Source organism: Diadema antillarum, unplaced genomic scaffold (assembly GCF_040938485.1).
Source record: "Diadema antillarum isolate AM-2024a unplaced genomic scaffold, OU_Dant_1.0 seq00001976_RagTag, whole genome shotgun sequence".
Lineage (NCBI taxonomy): Eukaryota > Metazoa > Echinodermata > Echinoidea > Diadematoida > Diadematidae > Diadema > Diadema antillarum.
The window spans coordinates 14,112-33,398 of NW_027272634.1; the positions used below are offsets into that span (position 1 = coordinate 14,112).

General features: G+C 40.2%; 1 protein-coding gene across 1 annotated transcript in view; it reads right to left on the bottom strand.

Annotated features, from left to right (window-relative positions):
- Nucleotides 1-919: 919 nt before the first annotated feature.
- The window catches only part of LOC139713461 (dysferlin-like), a 113,665-nt gene continuing 95,297 nt past the window's right edge, over nt 920-19,287 (bottom strand). Inside the window, exons 34-42 of the mRNA XM_071625188.1 lie at nt 18,812-18,903; nt 8,705-8,875; nt 7,416-7,561; nt 6,618-6,846; nt 5,707-5,802; nt 4,295-4,433; nt 3,179-3,278; nt 1,796-1,980; nt 920-1,054 (exon numbers count right to left, since the gene is read on the bottom strand). Of these exons, the coding sequence (XP_071481289.1) occupies nt 941-1,054; nt 1,796-1,980; nt 3,179-3,278; nt 4,295-4,433; nt 5,707-5,802; nt 6,618-6,846; nt 7,416-7,561; nt 8,705-8,875; nt 18,812-18,903 (1,272 nt within the window). The 3' untranslated portion in view covers nt 920-940. The remainder of the gene's footprint in view (nt 1,055-1,795; nt 1,981-3,178; nt 3,279-4,294; nt 4,434-5,706; nt 5,803-6,617; nt 6,847-7,415; nt 7,562-8,704; nt 8,876-18,811; nt 18,904-19,287) is intronic.

Genomic DNA, 19,287 nt, shown 5'->3' on the forward strand with positions numbered 1-19,287 from the left:
CTTTGAACTATACATGAACCAGGACACTCAAGTCTGCATTGAAGTTTAGAAGGTGTGCAATGAGAAATAAAATCAAAAAGTTTCAACCTATGGTGGTAAAAATAAAAGTTGATTATTGGAAAGCAAGTGCTCTCCATTGACACTTGAATTTGAAAATCTCCTCATACAAATCAGACCCATGAGCACAGAACAATTTAAGCTCTGCAGACATTTCAGAATATCACTGCCAAACTAAAGAATACTTAGGGAGGAGTGATGAAATGGTAAATAGGTATTCGGCGTAAACAAACGGCACACTGGTTTACCCAGTTCAGATTGAACATCATGTATTACAGACTGAGTTGATTTATAAAATCTGCTGCAGACGCCAGTGACCTAACGTTGAACCTTCTCTGCACTCGACAACCAAGAGGAACCCTCATGTTTCTTATTTCTCTCTTTCTCTCCATCTATCTGTCTGTCTATCTATGTATTTATCTATCTATTTATCTATCTATCTATTTATCTATCTATCTATTTATCTATCTATCTATTTATCTATCTATCTATCTATCTATTTATCTATCTATCTATTTATATATTTACCTATCTACCCATCCATCTCTTTTTCTTTCTCACAAACAACGCATAACATTTTCAAGATCTGAGCAATTTACAATGTACCTTGGACTTTGAGCATTGACTCTAAGATGTGATGTGCGCTTTTGCAAGAAATTCTAAAAGAATAATACACAAGTACATAAATAAACAAAAAAATGAATAAATAAATAGATAACATACAAGCAAACACACAAGCACACATTCATGAAATTTTCAAGAATATCACGACAGCTGACTTTCACTGTGGGGCAGGCTCAGAGTCTGTACGCACACACACACACACACACAGAGGACATCCCATGTCATTCACACACTCCAGCCAGTGAGGGGGGAATACAACTTACTTTGGTGGATCCAGCTTGGGGTTGGCATTGGGCTCATCCCTGGCCTGAGCAGCTGGTCTCTCCTCCGCCTCAGCCTCTGTTAGGATCTCCAGCTCCAGTTCCAGTTTACCCTGCAGGAAGCCAAAAATGTGGTATAAACAGTGATATTGTTGTCTCATGTGAAAAAGATAAATATTAAAACTAGAAAAGCACTCGCAGGGCGCAGACCTCCGCCAAGCTAACAACTCATTTCCACCCAATATATGTAGAAGCTTTTGATACGTGATCAGCTTCCAGCTGTGAGAGGCGCCTTGCCCGAGCAGGGCATATAGTATACGTATGTAAACCTCGAGTGCGCACCACTTTCATTATTTTCACAAGTATTATTTAATAAGTAATTATTTCACAAGTATTATCATTTCCATACCATTTCTCCTTACTTTGAGTTAAGAAAAAAAAAACGACTAAACATGATGAATATAGAAAAAAAACATAGTAGTTGACAACTCTGTTAAAGTGAAATAAACTTACAAAATATATTTACATTAATCCAAAAAACATCTACATTCCCTTCACAGGTATTTCGGGAAGAAATACATGCTAGTAGAAACACGAGTTTCCTGCCTACGGTTGTATTTGTTCTCGAAGTTGATGCTTTCACAAATAAACATTATCTGCATTTTCATGTTTGACCTTTCCTTCAAGGGGAAGGTCAAGCAATAAAGTGCCCCGTGCAGAAAGGATGCGGCTTAGCCAAGCCATGGCTATGGGCATTGGTATTCTGTCCTCCCTTGCACAAGTGGTACTTCAGGGGTGGAGGGGTGGGGGGGGGGGGGGGGGGATCAAAGTGGGTGGGGCGGGGCGGGACGCACCGTGATCTCTCTCTCGCCGGTCTCCTCGCTGATGACCGGCCACCATCCCTTCAACCTCTTGGCCTCGAAGAGAGAGATCAGGGATGGCTCCTTCTTGCTCTTGGCGTCAGGGAGCTGCTTGAGGGAGCACTGACGAGCCTTCTTGGTTGGGTTGGGCATGCCGTTCAGGTTCAGCTCGATGGATCCTGGCGAAAACAAAAGAGGGGGGGGGGGGGGGGGAGCAAGCACAGTTTTACAAATTATCTTCAATTTTAAATCCAAGTTTCCTTCTGAAGATCGCATGAGGTGCTTGATTAGCAGTGTGGCATCAAACTTTAACCTGAAGCCATTGATTATTATGTTAATTCCCTCATAGATTAAGTGCATGTCACATGTAAAGAATAAAATATCATCACAACTAATGTTTTCAGTCTTGGGCAGCTTCTAGTCAGCCTTACGACAAGTGCACCTTATTCCTGCATCTAACACTACATGTATATTAAAAAGTATGAGTGAAATGTTTGCCAATTAGCGAGGTTTCAAAATATGAACACAATAACTGAACAGTCCTGAAACTAGTGCCGTTTTATAATTCATTGGCACAAATCAATGTATCATCAGAAGTTCACAACAAGGTTTCAAATGCAACTGATTGACAAACTGCCCTCCTTCAACTTAAATAAGGTTTCAAATCCCTTTGTGATGGTCTAACTCTTCTTAAATACACCTGTAACCTTCCTTGCAATAACCCCTTTTACTTCTTATCAAATGCTGCTTTTCTGTCCACACTGGAGATTAGGAAATATCTATTTACACATCAAACGTACAATACCAAGCTTCATCACTATAATAACCAGCTTACACCAAAATCATGACGAATTAGGGGCATAAAAAGTAAAAACTATATAAAAGGATATACCTGTTTTTGCATTTAAGCTCTTTACAAATAAATTGATTAGTTTAAAGGCAAAAACATATATATCCATTTTTTTAATTCAAGATTTTTTAGATTAAGGCTTCTGAAAAATAAAGAAATTAATTCCAATATATATCGTCTGTTGAGAATGAGAAGGGCGTTAAGTTGTCTTGAACACTATGGGTTTTGTGGCAACTTAACGCCCTTATCATTCTCAACCGACGATATGATAACATCAGTATCTTCAAAATATTTTTAGTTACGTAACAACTGCAGTATCACTGAAAAGATTTTATTTCTCTCTATTAAATGATGATCTTACTTTAATCTACTGAGGACAAATCCCGAGTATACTCAGGCAGGTGTCTAAGGGAAATGCATCTTGTAGCAAAATCAGTCCGTCCTCAACTGGTTAAAGAATTTGAAAATCTCCGGCATTTATCTGTTTTGCACTCAAACTCCTCGTGTATATGACCCAGTGAACTCACCGAGGAAGTCATCAGGAGAGAACTTGTCGTTGTCCCAAATCTGGCAGATAAGAACCGGAGGGACGTGGGTCTCCGTCTTGTCAAGGCTCCAGAAGTGTTCCTAGTGGTGCATGATGGGATTGAAACAGTTTGAAAGCATTAAGATCAGTGGTCAAACGTCCTTTTCGAATGAAGACACTATTTCTCATAACTTGCAAGGGACAGCAAACAACAGAACTGCAAAGGTGGTAATCTTCTGGGCAAATACTCCAAACTTACACTCGAGTTTACAGTGTATTTGTACCTGGCTCTCGGTAGTGGTATGAAATAGGGGTAAATTTCAAACAACCACCCGTGCATACCTGCTCAATCTCCCCTTAGCTCAGATCATTTGTTATGCATCACATATTTTTGTTGTTGGTGTTCTTGTATGAGTGCAGTCCTGAAAAGGAACTACTCTGGCGGATGTTTTGACCATATCCGTTATCATTGTCAAGATGGTGAGAGCTTTTACATACTCAAAATGCAGTGAGGAGGTTCCGATCAATACACCAAGCGAGCTCACAATTTGTGTCTCACTCTACACATTTCATTTGCTATTCCAAGCAGTCTGCTGAATGCAGAATCTTTTATTGTGCCCCATGACAGACAAATTGTGACAAATTTGGGAGGCTGCTTTGTCGTTTCAAGTGAATGTGAATCCAGAATCACAGTAGATTGATATGATGAACGCATGTGAGGCAAAATTAGTGAACCTGTGTGAGGTCCAAAATCTGTCCCTTCTACTTTGAAAACCTGATCAAATCAAATCAAATCTAAAAGATAGCATTTATACAGTGAAGTACCTATTTATGAAACTTCATCCTTACACACATCATTTCCACAGCATTTACCACTTGGCAGACAGCATCTCCTGACACACATACTAAAAAATTAGAAGTTTTTACAGTGTGGAGTTAAGAGTTGAGAGTTACGTGTAGCAAGGCAAAAACAGAAGGAATGGAAAGCTGGTAGAAACAGGAATGACAGATATCCAAGGAGGCATGGACATCAAACAGAGTTAACATATGAGATATCAAAGTGATTACATCGTGATAGAGTCTTTTAGATTTGAGACTACCGGGATACCCAGCGTACCTTCTTCTTGATCACCAGGACCTGTTCTGGCGGGATGTACTCGATGGGGAAGACAAATCTCCAGTTGAAGTTGCCCTCTCCGTTGAGTGACCGGTAGTGGACATCCGTCTCCTGCTTCTCGTCCTGACCGGCAAACCATCTGGGTTTGGAAGTGGGGCAGGGATGGAAACATTTCTTCAGGTGACAGCTTTTTCTATTACAGAACAAGTTTGTTTTCTAGTTTTTGCCCTATTTAGTTGTATGCCAAAAAGACGAACACTCTTTGTGCCTAATTATTCAGAGAATGCCATGCAAGGACTGACAAAAATGAAATCTTTTTCCAGATCTCCCTTTGTACAAGTATTTGTTTGAATCACTGTGCCATATTTGTAAAATTAAAGCACCACTGCATGTATGTGAACTAGCACATATTATCAGTCAAAGTCTAAAGCTGTTTTACCACCAGTCCCCCTGTGCTTCGTCACATTTTAGAGAATAACACAAATTTGGCACTACCGGGCATTGCGGGGGTAACGCATGAGCCTCCATCTGACCCACAGCACCCTACAGCAATCCAATTTTGAGTAAGATCACATATTTCGGTGACACCTCTGATTCACAAAACTGAAGCCTCGCACCATGCAACTAAATTGTGTAAATTAGGACCACAGAACTGGTGGAATTAAAACAGGACTCTGTTGCCTCACAGTAGAGATCAAATGAAGTCACAAAATCAAACATAAGTTTCTGAATACTCGATTCTGATTGGCTAAAGCCGCTTGACTTTTGTGTGATTTTTCTGATTTATGTTTGATTGTATCTTTTTATGTTGCAGGGCCCAGGCTAATTAACGAGGTAAGCTTTTCTCTCACACGGGTAGATGCTGTCTCAAGTGTACAGGCTCATTTCAGGTATCACATAATTATGTTTTCATTGACTCAAATGCTCTCTTGGTATTTAAGAATCAGGATGAGACAATCCCTACACAGCAGCCAGATTTGGGGGTTGTGTGATGAAAAGAAAAAAATAATGGGGTGGGGAGTTAGCTCAGTCGGTAGCGCGTCTGCCTCATGAATCCTACGGACCCCGGTTTAAGTCCTGGGTCCAACGGAGCAATGTTGTGTGTAATCATACCGTCCCCTCTAGTAAGAGGCAAAACACTCTGTCCTTCGGATAGGACATAAAATGGAGGTCCCATTTGTGAGAGTGTCACAACTCATGCACGTAAAAGATCCCGCTTCATTCATTCATTGTAAGGAGCAGGGTGTTTAACCCGGTGAAGTGGTCCCACCTCATATCCAACTGGACCCCATGGAAGACCAGCTATTGTAGCTGAATATGGGCTATCCAGCCATCTTCTCAGATGGAAATTAAACAAACAAACAAACATACAAAACAAACAAGCATACCAACCAACAAACAAACAAACTCACCCTTTGATGTAGATGTCGCTCATCTTCTCACCAGTGATGGAGGTCTCATCCAGAATGACATCCTTGGCATTCCAGACGATGCAGCGAACCACATACCTGGGAGGAGATGATCAGCAGATTTGGCATCAAAATTCAAAAATTACAGAGCACTGAAAATCTAACCACTGCCCAAATATTAGCTTTCAGATACAGAAATTCATCCTTAACTATTTGAGTAAAAAGTACTGCTTTGCAAGGATTTTTTTCTGACTTTTTGAAGATATCAACTCATATTCAATGTGTAATATCTAAATCAGGAATGTGATGGAATACTGTTAGTGCTATAGACTGTCATGAATAGAATCTATAAAACAGATAACTCATTCCTCGCAACATTAATCTTTATGATACCCTTACCATGCCAATAATTACGACAACACTTTTATTTTGTCTAACAAGCAGATATTCCTTATACATGCATTTAAATCTTTACCAATGAACAATACAGATTTCTGTTTTTCATGACTAATGGCTAAAGACACCTATGCCTGAAGTAATATGTGGTTGGCTTTCAGCACAAGTCATGACATCTGAACATAACAAAATGCAGCACATGAACAGAGTGTTCATCTCTTACTTTTCTATTACAGTAGTCTCCACATAATCAGGAAGTGTAGGGCACAGCATTTCTTACCGAGAGCCCATTAAAAATGCACTTAATAGCAAGTGGAGACCACTGTATCTGAATGATTGCATATTGAACAATTGTCTTGAAGCAGGAAGGATCCAATCCTTGTGAATAAGGCATAGGTCAAGACACAGACTTGACAAAGTCCTACACTTCATGTTGATACTTATTCATACTGAGTGCTAGCATTGTGAATGGTGTACATAATCTGTGTAATACTGCCCTCTTGTGTCCTGTCTCTTACTTCTTGGGCTGCCTGGGGGTGATGTCGAAGGGGGGTCCAGGTGGTCCCATGGTCATGGGGAAGATGTCGATCCACATCTGGAGCTTGCCCTGCTCAATGCCCGGTAGCAGGGGGCTGTAGATTGGGCGTGTCTCGATGTGCTCCCGGACCAGGGGGTAGCTGCGCAGGGCGCAGAGGGCGAGGCGCTGATCCTGGGGTCCTTCGTGTTCGCTGGGGGCCTTCTCTGCCTCTGCACCACAAAAACACAAAACGAGAGTTTATTTTTTCACGCACATACATGTATGGCACATACGTTGTACATAAAGCTCTATTTCTCCAATTCACATATAGCTCTCAACACCTTGCTAAGGCTATTTTCTATTGTTCCTCACAATTATTATTTCATCTTATTTTTTTTTGTATTTCCTTTATCTTTTTAACACAATTTATTTCCTGATCTTGTTATCTTTTTCTTTCATACGTTCTCACTTGAAATTTCAAGGTGAGGTGATTCTGCTCAAGACAACGGCAAAGAAGAGGTCAATTTCATATTCCTTCACCCGTTGAGTAGTCATCCCGAGTATACTCGAGCAAGTGTCTATGGGAAATGCATGTTTTATAGCAAAATCAGCCTGTCCTCAAAGAGTTAATACAGAGACATTAATCACAGAGGCAGCACAGTGGAGCCTGAGTATTAACCCATTGAGAACGAGTCCCGAGTATACTCGGGCAAGTGTCTATGGGAAATGCGTGTTGTAGTAAAATCAGTCCATCCTCAACGGGTTAAGAGGCGAGGTGAGAAGGTGAGGAGGGACTTACCAAAGTCAGCCAGGTTGTACATCTTGCCATCCATGGTAAGCTTGGTGGAGCCGTAGAAGGACGGTCCCTGGATGTTGTGCTTCTTGCAGTACTCCTCCAGAATCTCGCGGGGTGTGTGCTGGTCACGCCACTTGTTGGGGCCGGTGCTGGATGGGACACAGGTGAGAATGCATTAGGAGTTTGTGAGCTTCAAAGAAGAAGACAAGTCAAATCAACAAGAGCTACAGTGTACATGTCAGCAGTCCCCCTCCAGACTTATGACTTTATGCTGCTGCTTCATTCAAGTATTGCTTCCTACATACTTTGATGAAAGATAGATTAATGAACGGAATAAATGATCTGTGATGTTTTATAACTTTCATATGAATTCTGCTGGTTATGTAACTTGTTGAGACAGTTGCTGGAGGGAAGGAACATGGGTGAGTATGCAGCAAGAATGTGTGAATCTCAAAGAGAAGAAGTAAAATCAACAAAGATGTACATGCTGCTAATCTTTTCCTAGATGTATGATTTTGTGCTGTTGCTCTATTCAAGTCTTGTTTCTTAGATGTAAGAAAGAGTCAAACATTGAATAAATGATAAGTGACTGTTTTATATCTTTCATTCAAATTCTGCTGTTCATGTATTAAAGCTGTTGGGACCTGTGCCAGATAGGGCAGGTGAAAACACAGCAGAGTTTCCATTTCCAAGAAGAGCAGTAAGATTAATGGGAGCTATGCAACAGGTGCCTCACTCTGACTCATGTTTTTTGGTCATTGCTCCTTTCGATTTTGTCTTCTGAAGTGCTTTGGAAGAAAGACAGAGCCCTAAAGATAAGCAGGTGTTTTATATCTTTCCCAACATCTTTAGGTCATTATGAGGCACTGATACCCAAATATATTATGTGGATTGAGAGAATACAGCAATACTAATAGGACACATCAGTAAAGTTTGAAGATAATTGGTCCTTCCGTTGAAAAGTTATGAATTTTTAAAGTCTCTACGCCACCATCGATGGGTGAAAAGACTAAAAGTCCTAGTAAAAATTTGCCAGACAGTCAAACCTCCCTTAGTGGCCAACTGTCTACAGTGGCCACCTGCTTTACAGAACAACAACAACAAAAAATAATACCCCCCCCCCCGAGAGAAAAGCCATGTTAAAGAACCTGTATTTAGTGGCCATCTGTCTATAATGGCCACTTTTTTCCTCGTCTCCCTTGGGTGGCTGCTAAAGACAGGTTTGACCGCACTTTCTAGAGTCATAGTCCTGTTTTAAGGTTGGTGGTCCAGGATTAGGACCAGACACTCACATGTTGTAAGACTCTGGCAGGCCCACCGTGGCTCGGTACTTGGTCAGGAAGCGGTTCTCGAGGTCGATCTCCGTCTCCCCGATGATGTCGTCCTTGCTGAGCAGATCCTTGTCCATGACAGTGATCTTGAGGTCCTTGTGGACAGGCAAGAAGGTCTTGACCTCAAACATCCTAAGGGGATAGGAAATTAAAGAAAAATGTCACTACAGAAAGTGATGGTGGTGGGGTCTTGGTCTTGTGACACTAAGCTCTCCTCTAGGATCTTCTATCTTTGATTTGAGTTCAAATTTAAAGTGAACTCTTAAGGCGTGACAGATTTAATATAGCGAGCGTTCGGCCGCGTGGGGAATGCTCGCGTTCCTCCTTTTGTTAGGGGACGCCCCTATTCCTCCTGCGTGCAGAATGGGGGGTTTAATCCCTCTATTCATCAGCCTAATGAGGGCGTTCCTTGGACGCAACAGAACGGGCTTGCTCACAAGTCGCATTCATGGCGTTCCTCTCCACTTTAGGAACGCAAGGATTATCCCAACCACGTGCTTTCCGCACACGGCTTCACCTTTGAAAAGAACAATTTGCGCCGGCAAGTGCACAATTCACGGTGGACGCCAGAATTCCACATCGTTCTTGCAAGTTAAAATAAATCGCGTGGCAAAAACGAGTGAGAGAAATCGCGCACTTCAGACAGTTAAACGATTGCGACTCCACATGCTCGCATACGCTACGGAGTAACATTGCACGAGTTCGCAAAATTCTCACGACTCGCAGTTTCCAAGCGTCATGAACAGGATTGGTATTCCAAAAGTTTTGCCAAAGTTTTGCGATTATTCACAAGCAATAATTCACAAGCGAGAAGTTGCATTCTGGTTTACTTTTCGATGACATTAGTCAAGGCTCGACACTTACGGGGCCACCAAAAACGCGCGTCGGGCCACCGAAATTTCAGAAATGAAGATTTTGGTACGATCGGGCCACCAAAAAAGTCGGATGTTTGCCTTTACTTTCGAAAATGAACAGCGGTAACAATCGGCTCCGTAAGATGCTAAAATAGATGTCAGATGTTTACTCTTAATTTTGGAAATGAATAACGGTAATATTCGACTCCGTATGATACTAAAATAAATGTCGGATGTTTGCTTATACTTTGGGAAATTAATAACGGAAAGAGTCAGCTCCGTACGGTGCTTAAATTAATGTCAGATAATTGATTTTGCCTTTCATTCGGCTCCGGAAGATGGTGAAATAATTGTCGAATGTTTGCTTTGACGTTCAGAAATGAATAATAATGATATTCAACTCTGTATGATGATAAAATAAATTTCTGATGTTTGCTTTTATGTTCGAAAGTAAATAGCAATAACATTCAGCTCCGGAAGATGCTAAAATAAATGTCGAATGTTTCCTTTGACGTTCGGAAATGAATCAGAGTAATATTCAATTCCGTATGGTGATTAAATAAATGTCGGATATTTGCTTTACTTTCGAAAGTAAATAGCAATCACATTCGGCTCCAGAAGATGCCAGAATAAATGTCAGATAATTGCTTTTACTTTTGGAAGTGAATAGCAGTAACATTCTGCTCAATACCATGCTAAAACAAATGTCGGATTTGTTATTCCACACTGCTCGATTGATAAAAAAAAAAGCTGTTACGATTCGCTAAAGTTTGTTATTATGCTGAAGGTTCGCTTTTCTTTTTTATATAAGTTTCGAAATTTCGGACGTTATATAGCTGATACGAAAACGAAGTTTCTTACCACGAATATGATAATTTCTTTACAGATAAACGACCCACCTTTTTTTCCATTTTCGGATGAATGAACCATCTGAATATTTTTTTTTTTTCCCGGAATGATGAATATCGTGCAAAGAAGTAAACGATGTCACGTTCAGAAATAAACCCATATATTCCCGTCACAGGAAAAGATTCGGCGTTTTTAATTTTCTTTTAGCCAAAAATGACATAAGTTTCGTACCATGCACGTAATTCATTCTCACATTTACGAACCTTCGGAATAATGCCACAAATGGTATTAACGAGCCCTAATACAATTTTGGATTAACACATTACATAAGGCATATCAAATTTGCGTGTTTTGCGGGTTCAGCAAAAAGAACCATCGGATTTACGAACCTTATTCTTCTTTCGGAATAATGAACATAAGGCAAAGGAAATAACGATGCCATAATAGGAATTCAAATTATTTTCTTGCCTCAAAGATTTTCCATACTTATTTTCCGAACTACTAACCCCCAATGCCAGACTTAAAATCCGAAAATTAAATAAGCTCTGCTTTCTGATCTTTTGTTAATCCCAGAAATTAAAAGGAACAAGTTGTGTTATTCGTTTTCAGAGTAACGTAATTAATTTAATATCCCGATAAATGCACCCTTAGAATCACAAAATTTGTGCGGTTTCGGATTAATGAATCGAATTTATTTTTCACATTAACGAATATCAATACGGCAGAGGGAATTTTCGAGAATATTATAGCGAATCTTATTTAACTTTCGCATTACAAGAACCTTACAGGTGCAACGAACATCAAAATATAAGAACGATGTCAAACTAAAAATTGAAACTGTATAGTTGCTTCAAGAATTTTACCTCCCGTCTATATTGCTTTTCCGATCTAAATCTAAAAATGAAATAAAACAAAACAAAACAAAACACGATGAAACGCACTATTATTGCCGAACATAGAATACATCCCCATAGGTGGAACAAAATAACAACAGAAAAAGATGCTGAGAGAGAATGATGGGCGGGAGAATGGTCTAGGAGGTCGAAGATCTTTTGTGTGTGTGTGTGTATGTGTGTGGAATTGAATATTACATGTACATGTTGTGCACAGAAATCTGTCAAAGTCTGTCAAAGTGTGTCAGAGTCACGAGAAATCAAGTTTTAGTTATGCCTATAGATATAAATGTGGATTCTACAGACTCTAAAGCTACGTTTACACCATGTTCCTGGCGGCCACGTTGTATTTGCCTGAGATGCAGTGCGCTGTGGGTATACTAGTATATGCAGTCAGTGTACAGTTGAGACATTCTCCTGTTCCCCCCCCCCCCCACCTTCGCATTCTAAGTCTTGTTCGGATCGTTCCAGTCCTCGCCCCGGCGAACTTCTATAGCTATCACACGCTGTTCTCACGGCGTCTGATCAGGCTATAGACTATCAATATTTTCCGTCCCGTCCCGCTGCGGACCGCCTCCAAGTTTTGTTAGGGTCTATTACGTGCCGTCGTGTTTCATTGCATTCATCCCATTTTATCAAGGCATACAAAATTCCTCATTAGCACCGGGACTGCCGTGGCAATTTTTTTTAACAGTTTAAGAATGTGACACGGCATCCACGGCAATCACGGCCTGTCACATTTGCCTATCTCGTCTCACAGCGTTGTTTCACGTCCGTCCCATTTTGTCCGTGATGGCCTGAAATGTGACTGTCGTGGTTGCCGTGAACATGTGTAAACGCGGCTTTTAGCTTTACATAATCCAATTCAACATCCCTTTAAACCTTAAATACGAATATTTGTACGCTATTGTCAGTAGTTCACTTTCTAAAAAGCAAAAACAAACGAACAACCAAACAAACGAACGAACAAGTAAACAAACAAAACCATGACAATCTCTTAAAATTCAGGTTCTGTTTCCGTTCAAGCTCACAACCTGATTCTTTCCCTAAACGAAACAATACAGCAGTCGTTCTCATAATCTGTCACTTTGAAACACTGCATAAAATATGAAGTACCACTGACTTGGTTACTTAACTCAGCATGACATTAAAGCATTCTAGTATCACATTATTGTGTTACGGGGGGGGGGGGGGGCGTTTAATAAATCTGTTTGTACAGTTACGAACAACTTACGAGCGACTGGTGATCAGTTCTGATGTGCTATACTTATCAGAATTTCCATAATTCAGCACAAGAACTTATCATCAGTCACTCGTAAGTCGTTCGTATCTTTACGAACAGCTTTATGACCCCCCCCCCCCCCCCTTCACTGCGTTTCAAGCAGTGGAATATAATTATATCCTAACAAAATATAATAAGATTAAGGCATTAAGGAGCTAAAATTCACGCAAGGAGACGGGTTTTCTTCCACGAGAGACAAATCATTTGTAGAAGATGCACCGTCCTTCCCGCCTGTTATAAAGATAACCTATCATACACTATATACGGCTAGCACTGTATGTAGTACTGGAGAAATTTTTCCTGGTGAGAGTCGGTAGACTTATCCGTTCCAAGCGCAGGTAAATTAGTAAGTCTTCTCTCAGGACATTAGGTTTTACCCAGAACTTTACGGAATCCGCATATCGTCTTGCTGACCTATAAGAAAATAAGCCCAAACATTACATTTTGCCAGTTAACAAATAACCAGGTTAATTATTGTTGCACAAGTTGTCATTATAATACGCTTTGCAAAAAGTAGGCTTACTTTCAATCTTCACTGATGAGCTCTAAACAGCCCATTACATAACCAGGGAAGAGGGATAATTACATTCATAGTTTAAATGAGTTTTCTTAACCCGTTCCTCCCATAATTCTCCAAGAGCCTGAAATGCTCAAAAGCGAGATTCTCTTTGCAGGTCGACTTGAGAATGGACAGGTTGGTATTCATTCCTCCTGTGCGGAAACAGTCAAGCTGTAGGCCTATTATGACAGTATCCCCTTTCCATGGTCAACTACAATACCATGTGCCATCAAACAATGAAAGTATCGATCGGGCACCAGGTATAGGTATGAATAGACATTGCGCTAATGGGCTCACAAACTCTTTTGTTGTACACAAGAATATTGTCACTGGAGGCAAGTATCTACTGAGCTGAGCCTCTATCGCTGTGTACATCTTAATTCGAGTTTTATTGCGAAAGAAGCACATATACGCGAAGTTAGTAACGGCAATGCACAAAACACAAAAATCTTGAGAGCTTTTGAAAGAGCGGGATCCGAAACATGGACCCGTTTCTAGACACTGTACGTTTTAAATTTGATATGAAAAAAACAAACGCATATTCCCCAAAGTGCATGCAAATTTGCGATTTAAATTGAAGTGCGTTGCTGTGAAGATATGCGTGTGAATTCGTATGATTCTGTCGAGATAATTTTTCAGTGCCGACTGAGTTGAAAGAGGATGTGTGATTTTCCTTCCCTAAGTCGCCATATTTTTATTTGTTTTGCTTACATTTCTATTGCCATACTCTGAAAATGAATTGTTCTCGTGCTCCGATTTGCAACATTACCGCTCTGTGATGTACGGCGCGGGCCAGTCTGAAATAAAAACAAGAAAAATTGTTAATCCGGAAACGACATCTTTCGGATTACTAACCTTCGTAAAGATAAACATCTTTCCATCGTCGAACTTATTTAACTTTGGACTGAGATTTAAACCTTCGGAATAGCGAACTACAGTAACAATAATTTGCTACTATTTTTTTCATCGACATTTCGTGAAGCACGATGCGTTTCGGTAGTTTGAAACGTGTTAATGTTGCGATGTCTTTCCCCTGCTAGTGCAGACTAAGTTCAATCATGGCGAAAGTTACGAAATAAAAAATGATTCAAGTCTTTTCAACAATAACACGCTTCGGTTTATAGTTTTTATGCGTTTAAACGCAGTTTTTAGTTTCGTACAAAAACCGCAAGTCTTTTCTGCAACGCTCTTGCGTTTTAGATACAGCGTTGCTTGTGATTTGATGGACTTGCATTTGACTATTAGAATTAGTGTTTAAACGCAATTGAGTTTAAGTTTCTTACAATTTTCTAGTGTCGGATGATTATGAAATGCAAGTCTTTTCAGCGTTCCGTGTTTGATGGACTTGCATTTGATTTTGGGAGTTGCGTTTAATTCTTAATTTTGCGTAAGAAGTAAAAAATAATGCAGGTCTTTTCAACAATAACTCACTTCCGTAGATGTTTAGAGATGCGTTTAAACGCAGTTTCTTATAATTTCGTACAAAAAGTATGTCTTTTCTGCAATGCTCTTGCGTTTAAATACAGCGTCGCGTGTGATTTGATGGACTTGCATTGGATTTTTAGAATCGCGTTGAAACGCAACTGAGTTTTAAAGAAGTTCCCTACAATTTTCAAGTTTCGTATATCAAACGCAAGTCTATTCAGCGTTCCGCGTGATGACATGGACTTACAATTGCATTTGATTTTCAGAGCTGCGTTTAATTTTTAATTTTGCATACGAAAAAACAAACAAAATAATGCAAGACTTTTCAACAATAACGCACCTCCGTAGATGTTAGAGATGCTTTTAAACGCAGTTTCTCTATAGTTTCTTACGAAAACCTCAAGTCTTCCCTGCAACGCTCTTGCGTTTGAATACAGCGTTGCGCGTGATTGATGGACTTCATTTGATTTTTAGAGTTGCATTTCAACGCAATTGAGTTTCAGGTTCATACAACTATTTTCTAGTTTCATACTATATCAAACGCAAGCCTTTTGGCAGCAACGCACTTGCGTTTATGTGCAAAGTTGCTCGTGATTTGATACACCTGCATTTAATTTTCAGCTGCATTTAATTACATGTAGTTGCATTTGATTAATTTTCTAAAAACGGGCCCAGGTTTCTATTAACGCTTCGGAATAATTAACGTTAGAATATTCGGATAAACAGAAACACCTACACGTGTATTTCATGTTCTGATAATGATTTTCTGCTAGGACCGTTATGTGTACAAAGTTTTTGCGTTTTGAGAATAACGAGCAGAAAAGGGGGAAAGTGAACTGCTTTGGGTAGCCAACTACATGTAATTCTCCAATGTAAATGAATGTATGCCCTTTCATTTCTGGCGTACAAGACAATATGGACGCATGGCGCGAACGCTACCACGCCATACACTAGGGAATTACCGATTAGAAATACAGCGAATCAGAGCGGGAAAACAATTTATTTTTTTAAGAGAATGGCGATAAGATTTTGAGCGAAAAATTATGTCGACTTAGACGAGGGAATAAACACGAATTTCAGCTCAGTTGGCACTAAAAAATCAGGTCGACTTACGCGAGTTGTGGACTTATAAATGTCGACTAAGACGAAGAAATTTTCAAGAAATAACAAGACAAAAATCGGGACTTTTTTATCGTGTCGACTTAAGCAATGTCGAGGTTTACTGTACTAAAGCTCCATAGTTTCAGCAGAGCCAGATGTGTATGTACCTCCCTGGTTTCAGGAAGGAGGTACTAGGCGAGCTCGCCTGGTACCTCCTTGGTTTCAGGTGCAGGGAGCTCTCATCAGCTAGCTCTCGCCAACTACAGCACGTGTCTCCAACAGCATGCACGTATCACACAGCACAGGGTTACTAATACATGTACTATACATAGCCCCTCTTCCCTCCCAGGCCCCATGCAATTGACACGATGTTTACGACCCATTCAGCGCGTACGCAAATTCCTTTACCCTGCGGTTTTTGCCTGGCGGCAAACCTGCTTTGAAGTTCCTGGAAATTTCCACCAGCTTGTTGCCTGGCTGGCACGGCCATGGGTGTCAAGTTTCCGTCAATCTACCTAGCTATTGTGAATGTTTTTCTTATACACTTGTCACTTCATTACACACATTTTGCTTCACCTGAGAAGCTGCTTACAAGAGTGGTCTCACGCTCATGTAAGGGGAACAAATACTATATTTCGGATACTATTTCAGATACTTCTTGATTACGCCTCTCATCGACGCAAATTAAGGTAATCACAGCGTTACTAACGCGTAATAGTGCAATGCCTTTCGTGTTTCATTTGTTTGCTAGTTTGTCCGTTTTTTAAGCTTCCATGAAATCAACTGTGTAAGTGTTAAAGGGGAAGGCTAGTAACTGATCAGTGGGAATCAGTGGAAATGCTGGGAGATGATTGTTCCAATCCTTATGGGATTTATTCAAGAGTTCATTGTATATCTATTGTTGTGTGAAAATGATTTGCTTCAGAATGGTCTCATATTCAAGTAATGTGCAGCTTAATGCTTCCAGGTTAGCGTCCCTGGTCAGTGACGGAGCATTAATCTGCACATTACTTGAAAATGAGACCGTTCTGAAGCAAATCATTTTCACACAACAATAGATATACAATGAACTCTTGAATGAATCCCATAAGGATTGGAACAATCATCTCCCAGCATTTCCACTGATTCCCACTGATCAGTTAGTACTAGCCTTCCCCTTTAAGCACAAGACAAAGGGAAGACTTAATCCGGGCGTTCCCGAACGCTGGCTACATGGAGCGATGGCTTCGTGGTCGATTGGGTGCAGTGAAGTTGACGCTATTGTGTTCGAAACAAAGGCACTAAACAAAAGACTTTTAAGCTGGCGTTCCCGGAACGCGGACGGCATGGGCGCATGCCAAGCTCGTGCCAAGCTGGCTACTTAACAGATAAGAAGGCATGCCGGACGCGGGCGAACGCTCGTGAGATAAAATCTGTCACGCCTAAGGGGTGTTTGTTTTATTGTTTTTTGTATGTTTTTCTTTCTGTGTAAGAATGAATACACACAGCATAACATGATCTTAATGAAAGTATTTTAACTGGAGATGAGTATCATGTGATCAAAGTTTTCACCCTGCTTTTGCCCTGGCACTTTAAAAGCTTAATTTGCCAAGTATTTGCATCAGAATTCAATAACTCATCCAAACTTGACCTATATGTACTCGTAAAGTTAACAAGCCCACTCAGGTGTAGCAACATGCCTCAGTCCAGTGGAAGGGCCACAGTGACACACATGGGGATAAGGGGGATTAGGTAATCTCTATTCATTGACAATTAGTTTCCAAGACATCTGTGCCAACTGGAAAACAGAGCACAGCAAGGGTTAAATACTGTCAGATTAATTCTTGTGAGATTTGGCAAGAGTGGGGGATAAAGTCTAGCGATCCCTTTCCTCACGTAAAAGCACCAAATAATTCTCTACACTTTGTAGAAATATTAGAACTATACAGCACTAACACTGGCAAAGCTTCGATGTCCGACAGTGAAGTGCATGAATATGGCAAGCATGAGAGTAAAGTCAATAAAAGTGCTCCCATAATAAAGCTCAAGTTTGTACGTACAATGTATGCTCTAACTTCGAAATTATTTCTTCTTCAAACCCTACTCTATTTGTACATCAAATTCATTGTTTGCAGTTCCGATTTATTCATAATCCTGATAAATATACAGGATACATGCTTGCAACAATGAGCATACAGATATTCTGTAATTCCAAACGTATTCTGTTAGATACACTGTATGTGTGAGAGAGTTTCTAATATGAACATACTGTATATTGTACATATGCATTTGACCTCCCACAGCACATCTAACAGGTCTGTGGAATTTTCATGAACAGCGCCATCTCGTGGAAGGAAACAAAAGCTTGAGCAAAACTGACAACATAAATCTGTGCATGGGGCCCACAATCTCCTAAATTTTCACATACACGTGACCTTCAGTACATATCATTTGTGGCTCTTGGGATGGTGCTATGTGATGTGCAAGTGTGCACTGCCTGGAGAATATTTACGAACAGCGCCATCTACTGGAGTGACATACAAGCTGTGGCTGAAAAGCAGTGGTAATTCTTACCAACCATATTATACCACACAAGTATGTAAAATACACATAGTCCTCAAAAGTACAGGAAACCCCCAAACTCTTAATTCTTGGAAACAAAGCATCATCACATCACACCACGTCAGTTGTCGAACAATTTTGCTAAAACATTAAAATGACGCCAAAAAACATCCTGCTATCTAACTCATGCTTCGTCAGCACTCAAATTTTACGCAGTACAAGGTAACTTTGTCTCATCTTTCTACATATATTTGCAAATGTTATTCTGAGCTGAACCCTCCCCCCCCCCCCACGATATAACCCATAGTAACCTGCAATACTTTGAAAGAGTACACTTTACGAACTGTATTTTTTCTTAATCCTGCACTTATCCATAAAACACCACGGCAATGAAACTGTAAGTCTACAACAATCATAGAACTGATAATAAGATAGCATTCTCTCTCTTTTTTTCTGATTCCTGATTCTACAAAATTCATCACTCTCCCCCCAAAAAACAAAATCGAAAGTCTTCACATTTGTCTCCATGCTGTCAAGATTTGGATCAAACCTCTGACCACTCACTTTCCAAAGACTGGGTTGAGAGTGTTGGGGAGGTAGTCGTCCTCATCATCAATCTTCGTCTTGCCCAATTTGATCTTCAGGTATGGATCAGCCTGCGGAAAGAGGATTAAGTAAAGCCGGGGAATATCCAAGTAAATAACTATATATAATTAACAATGTGCTTGTATTACAATATTGAACACTTATCCATCTAGCTCCTTCTGAAACTCTTTCAAACAAACAAAAAATAGAAAAGAGATGTCACATACAGACTAATTCATCAGGATCCTATCCACTTTTGCTCCAGATTTGGTGGATCAGATGGTGGATTGGATGATTAATCGGACAGATTGGAGGGTTTGTCAGAGAGTTTCATCACAGTAAATCTAATACCTGTCCATGTAAAGTCTCTTCTCATATTAGCGTGGACAAGCAAGAATGTGGCCTACAAATCAGAGTAAATTTTGATAAGCATGAGAGGAGGACATCTCAAGCTT